Here is a 17,947-nt window from a genome sequence, read left to right as displayed (position 1 = left end):
CTGGTGGATTAGCTTTTAAAAGCTTATATTGGTTTGATGTTTGAAACATTCTACAAAAAATCTCCTTGAACCTTTATTTTCAAGTAGATGTCCTTTTCTAATTTGATGCTTTAGGAATTTGTAAATATGTAAGATATATTTATATATACACACACACACAAATTGTCAGTATATAAAATGCACAAAAAACTTTGATTTAATTTTTGAACTCTTACTTTGAGGTTTGCATTCAGAGCCTTGTGTCACTTTTTTTTAAATTAATAATCTCAGTGATGACAGTCTGTTGCTGGAAGAAGGATCCTTTTTTTATTTTAGTTAGCTGAAAGTCATTTGGATAAAATGGGTAATTAAATGAGGCAATATTACCCTTAAAAAAAAAAAGCCCAATGATTATTGAATAATCTGAATTTTTCTGGCTTGTATGTTTCTTTTAAAGTAACTACTTTGAAAGACAGTGAGTGATGATGAGAATTTGTAAATTCTGCATATTTTTAAAAGAGGTTACATTTTACTTAGGGCAGTTATTTTAGGTAGCTAATATTTTGGGGGGTGTCAGAAGTAGGCAAGAAGGATAACAGACCTACAGTCATATTATACTTTTAATAAGGTATTTATTGTCTTATTTCAAGGCTATAAAAGAATTGTGTGAAGTAAAATGAGCTTTTGAAGGTACATAATTTCTATTAAAATATATTAAAGCTTTTTGTAACTTTATTTCACTGTAGTTGAATTCTTTTAATGAATTTTTTGGTGGGAGAGGCTTATAGGTCATAAGCCATAGGTCATCAGCAAAGACTGATGAATATTTACTTCTTCCAAAAATAAATTAGCAATGAAAATCCTTTCCTTAAAAAGTTATTTGAATGATATCAATAGGTATCTTGTTTGAGTTCAACTTTTTAAAGAAGTTAATTTTGATTTTTCCTTATTACATATAATTCTACTGATATATTTATTCGGGAATATTTCCTAAGTTTAAGAAAATGAATGCTTTTATTCCAGTTAATGGCCAACCAAGACCCCTTGAATCAAGTCAGGTGAAATACCTTCGTCGAGAACTGATAGAACTTCGAAATAAAGTGAATCGCTTACTGGATAGCTTGGAACCACCTGGAGAACCAGGCCCGTCCTCCAGCATTCCTGAAAACGGTAGACCATGAAGTCATTTTATTCTGATTTATCCTTCTTATGACTTTTTGCACATTAAAAAAATTTTTTTTCAGCAGAAGTAAAATGGCACCTCCATTGTCACTCTTTCTTATTTCTGTGCCTGTGCTAATATTCAATATCTGTTTTCCCAAACCTAGCTGTTCATCAAGATTGTTGTTGTGTTAGTCACTCAGTTGTGTCTGACTCTTTGCGACCCCATGGACTGGAGCCCACCAGTCTCTTATGTCCATGGAGTTCTCCAGGCAAGAATACTGGAGTGGGTTGCCACGCTCTTCTCCCGGGGATCTTCCTGACCCAAGGATCGAACCCAGGTCGCCCACATTACAAGCATATTCTTTACTGTTTGAGCTACCTGGGGAATCTTGTTAATCAAGATTACAGGGAGATTGTGTTATACCAATTCCTGGATCTCATCACAGACCTCCTGGAGAGCAGGGCCGGGAATCCCATTGTTAAAGTGCTCCCTGGGTGATTGTTTTACAGGTAGTCTTAGACTTCTGGGTTATGACATAGGTCAGTCTTCAAATCCCTTTGACTCTTGAACCCTTTTCAGTGTTACAGTTAATTAATGAACCTTAGGGATGGAAATCATTTCTTGAGTTTTATGTGATAAATGAAGTAGTTTCAAGTAAAAGTAATTTTAGATTAGTACATTCAAATGTTGTAATGTTTATCTTAAGCACAGTGTTGATAATATGCAAAAAAAGTATTTTTTTCCCATTTTACAGATGACGTACTATTTATGTTATGATAAATATGGCATACTATTTATGTTATGTTATGACACATTTGGAACTGAAAGTAGTTTGGGGACCAAATATTAAATGTAGACTGAAATTTAAATATGGCTTGAAAGTAGATTTTAAAAGCTTGCCTTCTCAACTTTTAATATTCTTAGATGTTGCACTTTAAAAATAAACACTTTTAAAAAATCACTTTTGTGTTTGCATGTAAGTTTCATAGGTTTAAAACTATATAGTGAAATAGTATTTTATAGATTCTGGATTACTGGCTATAAAGGGCTTAATAGAAGATGATTTTGTGGAAAAGTAGCATTGTATAATCTCTTGCAACCTTTAGATTCTGAAATACTCTAAGTTTTGGAGTTTAATTTATAGTTATAGTTTAAATAAAGATGCCTTTCCCAATCATTTCCTGCTTCCTCCAGCCATACGGACTTGTGTTAATGGTAGATGACCTGTTAAATATTTGGTGATTGATTAGTAATTTCTAGTTCCACCTGTAGATTTCAGAACATATTAAAAAGATTTGCTGAGATACAGTGAGATCTTTCCAGCCTCTTTATGATAAAGCCTTTGTATTCAGGTTAAAGCATATTGCCTTTTCTTGACCTGTCTCTCCACACAAAAATGAAAACCTTGACCATTTTCCCAGAAGAAATCATAGATGTCAATATAACAACACTTGCATATAATTTTAGGGGCTTGAAGCATCTGTAGAGTATTATGAAACCTAGATCAAAATTGAATAAGTAGAGCCAGTACTGTGTAGAAATAACATATAGATTTATAAGCTTTTTGGTTTTGGTGAGACAGCCTTTCTGTTCATTACTTCTTGCCACATACTGCTTTTTCTTTATGAGTTTATTTCCATGTGTTCATATGTTTTATTGTTCACCTCTCACCTGTGTTAATGAAAGAGATGTTAAAAATTGGTTTCTCCTCTGCATGTTGGAAATTATATCATGTATTGTTTCTTTATGTGGCCATTCTTCCAGTCATTGTGTCCTGAGTTGCCTAATGAACTGAATATGACATTCTGTGTTTTATTTTTATAGACAGTTATAGCTTATTCTTTGTTTCTTCTCCTGTGCTTAGAAAGATTGCTTAACTCTTGACACCTTCATTTTATGAAGTTTCCTAAGCTTCTAAGCTGTTAGAACATATTCTGATTTAATAATCTTCTCAAGGGTGGCGGGGGGGGGAGAACTAAAACATAAAATAAGCTGCATCAGAAACTTTCAGAAACATCAGAAAGTCTAGTTCACCAGAAAAAAGTACCTGTCAGCTGTCAGAGCTCTTTAGAACCCTATGGCTTGCCCTCACCCAAAACATGCAGCTACCTATGTCCTTCAGCACTCTACCTCTGTAGTGGACTTGTTGGACAGTTGCTTTCCTCTGTGAGACAGATGATGTGTAGGTCACCTTCAATACTGGATTGACCTGTTGCAGTATCTCTGCAGTAGCTACTGGAGCAGGTATTAGGCTAGTGGATATATATTGTGTTCCCTGATGAATTAAGTTCGCCATAAGTGGAAGGATGCATAGGTAGTGAAAGATAGCAGTGTGAAGGGAAATAATCCTAAAATTGGTGTGATATGCTCTTGGGATGTGGTCTTAGAATTGAAGGAGGGAAGTTGGTGAGGAAGATGGATGACTGGCAGACATTTTAAAGGAGTACTTATAAGAGTTTTCCTACCGAGACTTAGGAGGTACTAATGTAACTAGGGGAGTGATAAGAAAAGAGCTGCAAGCCCGTGTGTGCCTATAGTCCACTTGGTCCATAATATTTTTTCACAAGATGAGTTTTGGTCGTAATCACAGAGATGGTCTAATGCCCATTTACTTGGTAACAGAAAGGAATTGATAACATCAGTTACTTCAGTAAATGGTTAGCAGTTTTCTTTTTGTTTACTTTAGTTTGTTTTATTTGTGATACTTTTTTGATGTGTTGGCCTTAAGTATTTGTAATATTTTTTTAATATTACAAATTTCTGTTTATAAAATGTATGTTATTCTTGAATCTCTTTTCTTTCACAAGGTAATAGTATAAATGCATGTTTAGAACCATAGTATTCTTAGAAGAAAAGTGTGTGGTTTAAAATTTTTCCTGCTCATAGTGTTTAAAATTCTACTTTTCAAAATATTTTATTATGGAAAAATTTTAATATATACAAAAGTAGGCATAATAGTATAATGAATCTCATGAACCCTTACAACTTCACCAGTTATCAACTCACAGTATCATGCCATCTATACTCACACATTTCCACCCCTCCCATGTTATTTAGAGCAAATTTCACACACATCTTTTATCTGTAATAAGTATTTTAAAGGAAGACATGGTAAAATATGTGTTGGCTTGACGTTTCCATGTACCAATAGATAATGAACCAATAGATAAGTAGAAGTAAAGCATAAAAGTTGATAATCATAACTTCAGTTAAAAAGCTTTTTATCCTTTTAGAAAATAAAGCATTAGTGCACAGTATGTGTCTGATACTAGGTTATATGTCATAGCACTCCAAAAAGAACGGTAAAATGTTTCTCTGAGTAAAGATGCTTGTATTTTTTTTTCTCATCTGATAATTCTTAGGGAAGTACATAGGTATAATTTTTTATAAAAGCTATTACTTATCTTGCATATCTTTTTGACCTTGCCCCCCATTTTACAAAAAAAAGTATAAATAGCAACAAAGAAGAAAGGAAAATTATAATCCTGTACTCAGAGATACCCTCACCATTCCAGAGTTTATGCACATATGTATTTCGCTATCATGTATTTTTTAGGCCTTATTGAATATAGATAAAATAGAAACAAGTTTTTGCTTATTTCTTTTATAGATACTGTGGATGGTAGGGAAGAAAAGCCTGCTGCTGCTGATTCTTCTGGTAAACAATCTACTCAGGTTATGGCAGCAAGTATGTCAGCTTTTGATCCTTTAAAAAACCAAGATGAAATCAATAAAAATGTCATGTCAGCGTTTGGCTTAACAGATGATCAGGTTTCAGGTAAGTTAGTGCCTTCCTCACATCCTTTATTCTCCCTTTCCTTCCTTTCTTCCCCTTCTTTCTTTAATAGAAGATAACTTGCAAATGGTGAAGTGCTCAAACCTTCAGGGTTCATTTTAGTAAGTCTTTACGTATGTGTACGCCTGTGTAAAACACCAACAAGACCAAGATGCAGATGGTTTCCAGCTCCCTGCAGAGCTTTCTCATGCCCTCTCTCAGTCAGTAGAACGCTTCTCTTTAATGAATAAACTTCTGGTTCAAGGAAATTTTATCAAAAGTAGAATTCAGAGGGTTTATTTTTTTAAAAAAATGAATCATTTTATGATCTTATTTCAGATTTCTTGCAGGACTTAAATTATGTTTGATGGCTTAGTCTCTCTTCTGATCTTAAATTAGGGAAATTTAATTTTAAATGTAGAGTTCTGGACAGTTTAGTGTAGAAAGTGCTTTTATTTGAATGTTTTTAACCTTAAAACAGTATCTTTACTGTGCTTTCTTTGTATATTTTGGGCATCATTTCTTCAACATTTTTTCTGCTTTTTCTCTTTTGGGATTCCCATTACACATCCATTGGAGAGCTTGATGTTATCCCATGGGTTACTGAGGTTCCTTTTTCTTCATTCTTTTTTCTCTGTGTTCTTCTGATTGAATGATTCCTGTTGATCTCTCTTCAAGTTCACTAGTGTTTTTCCTTCCATTGCCAATCTGCTGTTAAACCTTTCTAGTGAATTTCCCCTTTCATTTATTGTGGTTTCAGCTCTAGAATTTCCATTTGGTTGTTTTTATAGTTTTAATTTTTTTTCTGTTAAGATTCCTTACTTTTTCATTCATTAATATTGTTTTAGTATTAATCACTCAGTCGTATCTGACTCTGCGAACCGACCAGGCTCCTCGGTCCATGGAATTCCCCAGGCAAGAATAGTGAACTGGGTAGCCATTCTCTTCTCCAGGGGATCTTCCTGACCCAGGGATCAAACCTGGGTCTCCTGCATTGCAGGCAGATCTTTACCATCTGAGACACCAAGGAAGCCCTTAGTCAGGTGATTAAGATTGTATTTCTCTTTAATTTATTAAGGTATTTTTGTTTTAGATTCTTACGAGGATTTTTTTGTTATTGTTGCTCTAATATTTACTCACACTACTCCTTTTTTCACCCAGAGTGAAGCAGCTGACAGCTCTGCTCAGTCCTTTCAGCTCTAGATCCTGCTTTTTATTCTGTACCCTCTTGGTGTCACCCTCTCCCCACCTAATTCTGTGGTCAACTCGGGCTTTGGAGCTTATATTCAGATTTTAGATCTCATTTCTTCTCATTCCTTCCTCAATGGATTTTCCTCAAATTTCTAGCTATGTAGCCAACCATGAAGTTAACACTGGTTTTCTGCAGTTGAAGCTGCAGAGATCACGGTTTGCTGTTCTTACCCATTGTAATTCCATTGAGGGTAAACTCTTTCCTAAACTCTTTCCTGGTGTTCGCTGACATTTGGCTGACTTCCAATAATTTCAAGTAGTTGTTTTCTTCTTTTTTGACCAGGGTTTTAAATTGTTATTTTTGGGGAGGTTTCACCTGAGCAGTTTACTTTGTCATTATCAGTAACTGGAAAAATAGTATTTTCTATTAATTTTCTTTTTCTTTGAGACTTTTATGGGGTTATTTATCAAAGAGAATTGTATAACATTCTGGAAAAGACAACTACTTGTATATCGTGTATGTTGTTGGCAAAAGAAGACATCAGATAAGTGGTCTATCTGAAAAACAGAAACTTTCTGTAGATTAACTGAAACACAAGTTAATATTACAGCTTCTTAATATTTAAGACTTCAAGATATGCCAGGTAGAGGGAATAAATAGTTATATATGAAGTTAGGCTTAAAAGTTTAATTAAGAATATAGTATAGACCAGAATAATATGATTACTATGATTCATATTGTATTTGAAGACCATTTTTCTGGTAGCTTTGTATGTTGAATTGAAGTAGGAAAAACTGTACACATAGAAAATGCCAGGATATTTTGTAGTTACTTTGGTTATGATGTGAAAAACTCAGTAGCAGTAGTGAATGTAGACATGGGAAGGAGGGATAAAGTATTAATGATAGGACAAGCAACATTAATAGCTTACATGCAGGGGAGAAAAGAATTGAAGTAATATTTTTTTAGAATAATAACATAGTGTCTTTGTGTTATCTGTGTTACCCTTCTTGGGGACGTGTGTGTATGTGTTTGTCTGCATGCTGATAAATATCAATGACGTGGTGCACAGGAGTGATCATACGTTTTACTCCGGCACTCGTCAGTTTCTCTTGCATTACCACTACCATTATGCTAGTTTTAGGTTCTCACGAATACCTGATCTGTCAGCTTCCAATGGTACGCCTAATACAGTGCTAGTAAGTTTTGGGATAGACCAGTGTAAAGGATAGAGGTTTGGCCTCAGGGAAATTAGTCTGCTACTAATAACAAGTACTTATGTAGGGCTTTTTAAGTGGTAATTACCTTCATAAGTTCTTGTTATATAATCACTTTTAAAATTTCATTAAAAAATATATTTTATATTAGCCATATTGATATATTTATTTTAATGTTTTTAATATATATTTTTGTTGAGGTATAGCTGATGCTATGATATTATATAAAGTTTCAGATGTTCAACATAGTGATTTACAATTTTAAAGGTTATGTTTCATTTATGGTTATTATAAAATATTGGCTATATTTTCTGTGATGTATAATATATTCTTATAGCTTACTTACTGTATATATAGTAGTTTAGACCTCTTAATTCCCCTATGCCTCTTGCCCCTCCCCATAAAATTACTTTTATAAGCACTTGCTATAAGCTCTTATTAACTCATCCTTATGTAATCTTATGAAGTAGGAATTGCTTTTGTTACAGATGAGGAAACTGAAGCACAGAAAGAGATCAAGTAGCAAGCCTGGATTTGCAGAGCTACTAAGTGGTAGCATTGGGATTTGAACCTAGGCAGTCTGGCTCCAAAACCAGTGTTTCTAATCATACTATTCTGTATTGCACAAACAAAAAGAACTTGAAGCAAATTTATGTCTTCAGAATGTCTTTTTTGCTCATTGTATAGTACTAGAACTACAGCAGACTCTCTCCATTTACTTCTTTGTTCATTATTTTTAAAGAACTTTGAGTGGTTCCATGTATATATTAAGAGGTAGACTTTGTGAGACAGAATCAGAAAGGTGCCTGGCCGAAAGAATTCCTGGTCTAAGAGGGAAGACTTTTCTGTTTAGAAATGCAGAGTAGAAGTTGGTAAAGTCTTAATAGAAGTATACTCTATAGAAGTTCACAAGTGGAGAAAAGTATTTATGAGTGAAGAAGGCTCACTAGTAAGTGTGGAGGACTATTTAAGGATGTTTTAGATATGTAAAACTGGAACTGTGGAGGGAATGGCAGTTAATGATCACTTGAGGGAATGAATAGGATTGTATAAAGAGGTGGATATTTTGTAGTGCAGAGGTGAGTACAAGACTGAGGAATGTAGCACTCCACTCTGTAGGGAAGGATTTCTAGTCGTAGCTTTGGATTCTTGTGAGATGGGAGCAAAGGAAAAAAGTATATATACGTACATCAGTTTAGAAGGCTGCCTTTGGGTTATGCTTATTCTGTAGTACTTTACTTTTAGTCTCTTAACCAAATTTACTAATTGGGCTTGTTGGGGACAGATCTTGTATTAGAAACTGAGCTGACTTTTCATGACCACCCAGGGCCTCCCAGCGCTCCTGCAGAAGACCGGTCAGGAACTCCCGACAGCATTGCTTCCTCCTCCTCCACAGCTCACCCACCAGGAGTTCATCCACAGCAGCCACCATATACAGGAGCTCAGACTCAAGCAGGTCAGAGTGAAGGTAAAATAGAGCTTAAAGCACATGTGCAGAAAGGTACATGTGCAGAAATGTTTATTATGACATTTTTGGTAATGGTGAAAAGCTTACATGTTCATTCATGCTATGAACACAATTGTCAATATTTTGGCATACTGATGTAATATGCTTTCAGGTTAAAAAACTGAATAGAACAATGTCAGGTATGCTTCTGAATATTGAAAAGAAAAGAAAAACCTAAAATTTTTAGGTTCTATTTTATTTTCTTCTCCCCTCCTCTCTTGCAACTGTGTATTATTTTTGTAATTTAAAAAGATTTAAAAAACAAAGGTAAAGTATGACTTCAGCTTTTTTTGAAAGATAAATAGCCCTTTATATTTTTATGCAGTTAGCAATAAGTCTTTTATAGAAAAAGCAGTGTATTTTAAATCAGACTTTTTCCTCTCTAAATGTCATGTCCTCAGATGAGCAGTTTAATCTCTCTGGGTTTTGATATTCTTTTACAGAAAAGTGAACCGAGTCAGTGGTTTTCAGAGAATGTCTTTAGTCCTAAATGAAACAGAATGTGAAAAAAAAAAAAAAGCTCAGTCATTAAATAAGTAGGGGTCATTGCTGTTGTTGAAGGAAATCGCAAGCGCAGAATAGCAGACACTGAGGTGCCTCATTGAAACCTTTGGAGCGCTGCAGAACATGCCCTCAGGCTTACTGATTTTAGGGTTCCTTCTAGATACTCAGATAGTCTTTCTTTGAATTGCCTGTGCATGTTAGGCCTTTTAAAGCCCCATATTTTACTTTAAAAGTCACCAGGTGGTGCTCTTATCTGTATAAAGAGGTCAGGTAGTGTGATAGTGTGTATTTTTAGCACCAGAAGCAAGTGACTGAGTTTATCAGTGAAGTTAAATAAATCTCCCAAAACAGCCTTAAATGAAGGCACACTTTTGTAATAGATTCTTTTTTAGATTTGTCCTGTTGGATGAATTGGATGAATGGTAGTGATAGGAACCAGCAGGTGGCATTTTGCTGAGAAATGAGTAGTTTGGGAAGAATTTTCTTATTGTTGAAGCCTGTTCTCAACCAACTTTAGTCCTAGTCTTTCTTTTGTACCAAGGTGCAGCTGTCAGAACTGGACCCAGTTAGAATTGAAGCAGATGTGTCTGAAACAGGGAAAAGCAGAGTTTGGATATGATGGGAGTTTAATGGCTATATCAGGTGAACTAACATCTTAAAAAAGGCAAAAGCAACCCCATTTTAAGCCATGTATACTGCTGTAGGATGGGAGTTGGAAGGGTAATTGTACCAAATAATGTTTGCTGTTCACTTACAAAGGAAAGGGATTTAAGGATCTGTTAATAATATCTCAAATTATTCTTTCAAGGGTTTATCTTAATTGAAAGTTTATTTTCAAATAGGTAAATTTTTAAAATATAAAAGGATATACAGTGGAAATTGAAAAATGCTGTCTCCCACTTCTGACACCCAGCAACCAAGGTCCCTTTTCCAGAGTCATCAGATTGACACCATATCGTGGCATTAATTGTATGCCTTCTTAAAGCTGTTACTTTTTAGTGTACATTAAAACTTAGAATAGAAAAAATTGTATAGTTACTAATGTGACATCAGTCAATAAATTAGCATTTTAGAGGTGAATCTCTAGATCATTGGTGTCCAAAAGAAATACTGTGGAAGCTATATATGATTTTAAATTTTCTATTAGCCACATTTAAAAATATTTTTTAATGGTAAAATGAATTTTTGTTATGTATTTTATTTAATATAGTATATCCAGTGTATCACCATGTAATCATTATTTAAAAACATTCTTGTTTTCATACTACATATTGGAAATCTGGAATGTGACTGATTTGAAACACTTCACAGCACGTATAGCATATCATGGTTAAGACTGGCTACTTTAATGAATACCTTTTGACATATGCCAAATATATAATGAGTTATTGGTATCACCATTTAGTTAGATCAGCTGCTGGTTATGCTTTGAGCAGAATAGCCAACAGAAGTACAAATCTATTACTCATAATTAACATAGAAATCTCTTAGAATATGAAATAATCAAAAATAAATAATTCTGAGTTATTTAAATTCCATAAGAGAGATCTTGGATTTGTAAATTTTTTTCCCAAGGATTTAAGTCTTAATATATTGTTCATTTAAAAGGATCAACAAAATGTTAAACGTCATGAAATGAAACAAAATGGACAGTGTTATCCTTTTTCAATGAAGCAAAGTGCTTCTGTTACTGGAAAACTATGTGACTTGAGTAGTTGCCAAAAACACAATAAAGTGGTGAGGATACAGAGAAGAGCACTTAAAAGTCAATGAAGACTAGAAAGTATTGCTGTTTGACAAGCAAAAAGATGACAAAGATATAATTGAAATCTGTAAAATCATATGCCAATATAATGGATAAGTAGCTTTTATTATATAAATTATAAAGTTTGTATGTGCAGCTTAATATTTTAACATTCCATCTTTCTTGTCCCACATCCCCCCCAGCTTTTCACTCAGCCATTTCAGTATGCATGTCTAAATGATATTCTTTTCTTTTTAATGTCACCATCATGTCATTATTTACCTAACAATATTATGGTTCTTTTAAAAAATATTTTATTGAAGTATGGTTGATTTACAATGTTGTGTTTCTGCTGTACAGCAAAGTCACTCAGTTACACATGTATATATTCTTTTTCATTATGGTTTAAGTGACTAAGTGATTCTTAATGTCAGCACATACCATATTTGAATTTCTGTAGTTGTCTCATAGTTATTTTTACGTTTGGGGGCTTTTTCAAATTAGGGGTCTCCCAAGGTTCACATTTTTCATTTAATAATGTGTCTTAAGTCTTTTATTTTTTTAATACCTGTCAACCCTACATGTTTCTAAAGTCAAAGCTATATATGTGAATGTGCTGTAACAGTTTATGCTAAAACATAAAAATGGCAAAAAATTATTATCTCACAGTTTCAGAATCAAGGATCTGGGAGAAGCTTAGCTTGAAGGTTTTGGTTAAGGGTTTCTTGTGAGGTTACAGTCATCTGAAGCTTAATTTGAACTGAAGAATTCATATCTTAAGATGACTCCTTCATATGGTTGTCGGCAAGAGACTTCATTTCCCCACCAAACAGATCTCATGGGCTGCCTGGGTGACTTCATGACATGAGAACTTCCACCAGAGCCAGTGGTCAAGACAGAGTGAAATGAGATATTTGTCTTTCTCAACTTGTCCTCAGAAATGTCACCGTCATTTCTTATATTCTAATGGTATATGTTGTTCTGTCACCTAGTCGTGTCTGACTCTTTGTGACCCCGTGGACTTCAGCATGCCAGGTACTAATGGTATATATATAGGTCAGCCCGATTCAGTGTGAGGGGACTACACATGAGAATGAATACACATGTATTTATTGCTTGTTGGCTTGCCAATTTTTTGTATTGTGGAGTTAATCTTTCTAATTTCTAAAAATATGAGGATACCAACCCATTATCTTATACTATACCTGTGCAGGAGTCATTGAGGGTCATTACAGAGGCTGACTACCAATCTGTGTCACAAATATAGTCCCAGAAGCCTCACCATTACTCTTTGCTTCCTGTTCTCTTTCTCCTGAGTAGTATGTTTTATTGGTTTTACTTTTTTCTGCCATCGATTCTGAAAATACAGTGCACAAAACATAGTTTATATATATATATTTTTTTTTCCTCAAATCATAAGCTTATTGTGAACTGTGTTGGCACCTTGCTTTTTAACTTAATATATCCTGTAGCTCTCTCCTTCCATTAGGTCAAATTGTTCCTCCTCATTTACAACTGAACACAGACTTCTTAATTTTCAGAATACTGTGACAGAGAATGAGAGTCCCGTTTTGGACTTGAAGGAATTGTGTTTAAAATAAGTAAGAGAAATACTTTGTTGAGATAGTGTTTAATTCCAGGGGTGGCATTTTCACAAGGAGTTTGAAGCAAATTAAGAAAAAAATGGAGCACTTGCATCAAGAAGAGTTAGTACTTGTTATTTTTTGTTGAGGAAAATGATTTGACCTAAAATTTTGAGTTGGGAGTTTCTGGGCTCCTTGGCAGCAATCTACTACATGGAGCTTTAATCTCAGACTTTTTGATGATACCTAAGTTAGTATTTGTATTAAATGAGGTAACATGTATAAAACTCCTTAAATAGCAATCTAGAGTTATGCCTGGGTTTTGGTGATGGTTCTTACTGGCTATGATGCATAGACCCCAGGTAAGTTGCTTATTCTTTTTTATACCTGAAATAGGGACTGCTAATGAGACTGACTTTTTTCCCTTCTTATATGCATTGAGTGTTCTTTGCTCATTTTTGTATTGTAGAGTTAATCCTTCTGTTTTCTAAGAATTAGAACCCATTGTCAAATGCTACATGTATTTCCCCCCTTGATCATATTTCTGTATCAGATCCTTGTCACTTCTGTTCCAAAATATAGTTTTGAGATACAATCTAGGATTAAGACAGTATCTTCTAAAAGGTGGTTAACTTCAATAGTATTTTTTACGTTGTCTATAAATCTTGAAGTGTTAAGAAAGTGTTTAACAAACTTCTTGTCGGTTTTTGTATTTGGGAAGAGGATTAATAACTTTAAGCAAAATTTTTATTTTTTGAAAAATTTTTAATTGGAAGATAATTGCTTTACAATGCTGTGTTAGTTTCTGTTGTACAACTGGGTAAATCAGCTATAAGCATATGAATACCCCATCCCTTTTAAGCCTCCCCACCGCCTCACCCCACTCATCCCAGCCCTCTAGGTCATCACAGAGCACTGAACTGAGCTCCCTGTGTTAGAAGCAGCTTCCTACTAGCTGCTTTGCACATGGCAGTGTATGGATGTCAGTGCTACTCTCTCAGTTTTATTCCTATCATGAAAGCATACCACTGCTTGCTAGGACATAAGCTAGCTGTCATTAGGGGCATAACGTATTTAGTGCTGCAGTACAGAAGACTGGACACCCAGGCCAGTAAAGTGGGTTTCATCTTGAGATTTCAGCCTGTGAGAACTAGCTATTTCCTGTACCTCAGTTTGAATGGCACTAGATAATGAATTGACTTTTAGTCGCTGTCTTTTTCTGCTGAAAGTATACTGTTTACCTGTAGTCTTTTGATTAACAGCAGGTAGTTGAATATTTTTAAAGTATCAGCAACATAAAGTTGTTTTAAAGATTTAAATACTAGCTAGGTTTTTAAAAAATTTAAGTGCTAGTTAGATATTTCAGCAAGTTTTATTGCTGCTCTAGGCATTAGATCTAGCTAAATCCACCATTGGAACAACTGTAAAGTGGTAGAGAGGTTTAAGATGTGAACCAGTAAGTCCTTACATGTTTGGAGATCACAGCAGCTATTCATGGTATTTGTCCCTTTTTTCACGTTTTTCTTTATTGATTTTACTGAACATTAGTAGTACATATCTTTTGGCAGTTGAATTTGAAAACCTTTGTTTTTTGGAGTTTCTGAAGTAACCACTCGTTATTTGATGTCAGTTAGAGTTCTCCACAGTGCAGAGTTGCCACCCTTGTTAAATTGTTCTTTGTTCTCTTCATAGATATTTAAAGAGGAACAAACACAATCTGTGTGTTAGTTCTCTGAGTGTTTATGTGTGTGAATGGGGAGAGAATTAAAGGTGCCTTAAAGATGTTTCTCTTCTGCCGAGTTAAACCTGCCTCTGCCCTGTCTCATCTCCAGGTCAGATGTACCAGCAGTACTCGCAGCAGCCTGGCTATGGCACTCAGCAGCCACAGGCGCCCCCTCAGGCGCCGCAGCAGTACAGTATTCAGTATTCAGGTGAGCAGGTGCCCAGAGAGAGCTGTGTCTATATTCATGAAACCTTAAAATTCCTTCCTCCTGGGTCCTTGATTTGTTATAGTAAGTATTAAGTATTTATTTTGGGGGGGGAGAATAACATTTGTATCATTTATTTATAAATATTTTACATAGAAATTTTACTGTAAATCACCATTTCAGTTCCAGTGGGCAGGTAAAATACAGTCATAGTAGATGATTCAGTAATAACCTGTAGTATAAAAAAGTTTTTAATACAAAGTTATCTCCTACTCATGTGATCAACTTACCTGCGTGGTGATGTAGAGCAAAATGCACAATTTTTTTTTCCTCTTTGTTATGTAACACATTATCCCAGTGTACTCTAGTACCTGGATAAAACACTTTTAACAGTTCCCTCATATGTAAAAAGAGGTGATCTTATTAAATAAGAACCAAATTAAGCTACATAGGTTTTTAAATCTCCCAGAAGTATGTAGGAATACTAAAAACAGTCCATAAAAGTAGAGTTGTGTGAAATGTAATTCAGACAACTAAGAACATAAAAATCTCTCAGTATAGCTTTGAATATTATAATTCAAATAATTATAATTTGGGTAATTTTTACCTTTGTTATATGAGAATTTATGTTCAACTGTTAGAGTCAAATATTTAAGTATCAGAATTTCAACTGTAATTTTAAAAAATTACAAAAATGAGCTGTGAACACACAATAAATACATGGGGGGAAGTTAGCCTCATTATCAGGCCCTGTTTCAGGTACAGAAAGATAAAGCAACTTGGGTTAGTACATCGCAGCTAGTAGGAACCATCATTGGAAGCCAGGCATAACTCTAGAGCATTAGTTTAAAAGGAGTTTTTGTACATGTTCTCATTTAATATAAATATTAACCTAGGTATCATTGAAAAGTCTGAGATTGAAGCTCCACATAGTAGACTGTTACCAGTGAGCCAAAGGAACTCCCACTCAAAAAAGTCTAAAATCATGTTCCTCAATAGAAAATGACAGGGGACAACTATTCTTAAAGCAAGTACATTGGTCTGTTATTTTTTATTTTTCTAATCTACTTGAAACTCACTGTGAAAACGCCACCCCTTTAGTTAAAAGTTTCAGAGACCATGTGGTCCCCAAAGCCTAGAATGTTTATTATCTGGTCCTTTACAGAAAAACATTTGCTGACTCCCTGAATTAGACCATAAAATTCTAACATTGTAGTTTGACATATTTTAACACAAAGAGCAATTTTTATTTGGATTGGATTTGCTGTAGAGTGACTTAACCTGTAGCTGCTAGTTTTTATGTAAACCAGGTAGAATGAATTTAAACTTGGACTATAATATTGGGGGACGGTTATTTTCAGGATGCAGTCTTTTAGAGAAAATCTGTTACAAATTATATATTGGCAATTTGTAGAAATAAGTTTTTTTCACTCTATGGTCTAATCCAGGCAATTTCCATCTTCACCATGCTTCAGAATCACCTGGAGAGGTGTTTCTTGAAACTTAAAGGTGCCTGAGCTCTACTCTCAGAGATCTTGTTTTATTTGGTCGAGGGTGGGGTTCAGGCATTGATATCTTCAACGCTTTTCAGGTCATTCTAAAGTGTAGTGAGAATTGGGAACCACTGATCTTGTCTTACCCACTCATTTTATAAATGAGGCAACTAGGGTCCAAAGAGTTGTGATGCATCGAAGGACAAGCAGCCAATTCAGTGGGGAGGCTAGACCAGAACCCGTTACACTTGAGTTTGTAGTTAATGACTTCCCTATATCATTCTGCACTCTCTCAGCTGCAACCAGAGCTTGGCAGACTTTTCTGTCATAAAAAACGAAATAGTAAATATTTTAGGCTTTATGGATCACGTGACTTTTTGTCCTTTAATTTTACTTTATTCAGACAGCCACACAATTTCCATTTCTTGCCATTTATGGTGATTTTCACCAAAGTAGTTGTTTTTCAACAGAGGGGATGGTGGTGGAAGGAAGGGTTTATATATACAGAGGTATTTTATATTATGGTCAAAGACAGTAGATTGCTAATGAAACAGCAACTTAGGCTCTTAGGCAGTATCCTCTCTCTTGAAAAATAAAGATTTAGTTGTCCCCAGAGTCTGTTGAAAAGCCAGTTTAGATATCAATTGGCAGGATGAAAACAGTTTTTTTTTTTTTTCCCTCACAATCTTAAATTGAATAGACATTTTCAGTATAAAACCTTGTTTCTCCAAAAACTTACAGTAAAAACATTTTTATGGTTTTATGTAGCGAATAGGAGAAATTGTATGACATCAAGGTTTTTCATGAATTTAGTTTGATTTGGGTACTGCCCTGAGTAGAATGCATTGGTATTTGATTTGCTTGTTAAAAACTGAGCTGCTCTTAACGCTTTTAGCTGGGAGCCTCACTGGGTAAAGCTTAGTCCTTTGCGAAGTGTTGCTTTGTACTCCTGACCCTGCTAGTCCTGTGACTTGACACTGGAGACACGGAGATAGTCACCCAAACACCCTGCTTGGAGACGTAGTGGTTGTGGTGACACTGGACCACCTTTGGCACGCTGCTCGTTCGGCAGTTTTCCTCTGTGACCTTTTCCAGTTTTATTCATGGACTATGTCAAAAGCTTTCTTTCATGAGTAAATTTTGAACCCAGGTCCAAGGTGAGTTCAGAATATACTCAGTTCATTCAATCCTTTTTATTTTTTTATTTTTTTGATGCAGGGTTGTACACATTTTAATAATTTTCTTATGTATCTGGTATTTAATGCTGACAGGATTCCAGTCAATGGAGAGGTTTCATTGCAAGTAGCTGCAGGTGTGTTTCATGGTAGAGATAAAAGTTTTTAGTGAAGCAGACCTTTTCTTTTAAAAAAGCTTTACATCCTAGTAACTAATGAATATAGATGTTCATTTTTGTGGGGCAGTATGATATGCTTTCTGTTGTTACTGCTATTATAAAGGCAAAACCATGATACAAAATCTAAAAGATTTTAAGGATTGTGAAAATGGGCACTTAATGTTTATTCTTAAATGTTTTAATTTTTATAGGATGAATAAGCCTAAAAAGCATCTCACTAACATAGTAAGTTATATTTGTTGCAGCATTGTTTCATTTAAAAACACTTATTCTCTACAGTGTGTGTTTATTTGGTACTGTTATTAAACAGGCCCCTCAGAACCAGGTTAATGACTAGCTTTTGCATTAATTCCCACATTTATCATTTGAGCATATACTCTATACTGGGAGTTATGCTAGAACAGGCATTTACTCTCAGGGATTATACAGTCTAGGAGGAGTTGAAGTGAAAAAAAAGAAAAAAAAATATATATATATATAGGGATTTTCATTTTAGAGGGTTTACA

At 34.7% G+C, this 17,947-nt stretch overlaps 1 protein-coding gene across 4 annotated transcripts in view; it reads left to right on the top strand.

Annotated features, from left to right (window-relative positions):
* TFG (trafficking from ER to golgi regulator) overlaps positions 1-17,947 on the top strand; it is a 31,416-nt gene that overhangs the window by 12,466 nt on the left and 1,003 nt on the right. For 3 of the 4 annotated variants that reach the window (XM_040225780.1, XM_040225767.1, XM_040225773.1), the window contains exons 4-7: positions 1,003-1,149; positions 4,755-4,922; positions 8,656-8,796; positions 14,499-14,597. In XM_040225780.1, coding sequence (XP_040081714.1) covers positions 1,003-1,149; positions 4,755-4,922; positions 8,656-8,796; positions 14,499-14,597 — 555 coding nt within the window. The remainder of the gene's footprint in view (positions 1-1,002; positions 1,150-4,754; positions 4,923-8,655; positions 8,797-14,498; positions 14,598-17,947) is intronic. The other variant, XM_040225788.1, reaches the window with a different exon arrangement.

The sequence above is a fragment of the Oryx dammah genome, unplaced genomic scaffold, assembly GCF_014754425.2.
Source record: "Oryx dammah isolate SB20612 unplaced genomic scaffold, SCBI_Odam_1.1 HiC_scaffold_2, whole genome shotgun sequence".
Taxonomy (NCBI): Eukaryota; Metazoa; Chordata; class Mammalia; order Artiodactyla; family Bovidae; genus Oryx; species Oryx dammah.
The sequence above is the reverse complement of the archived record's forward strand: the minus strand, read 5'-3'. Positions and strand labels throughout refer to the sequence as shown.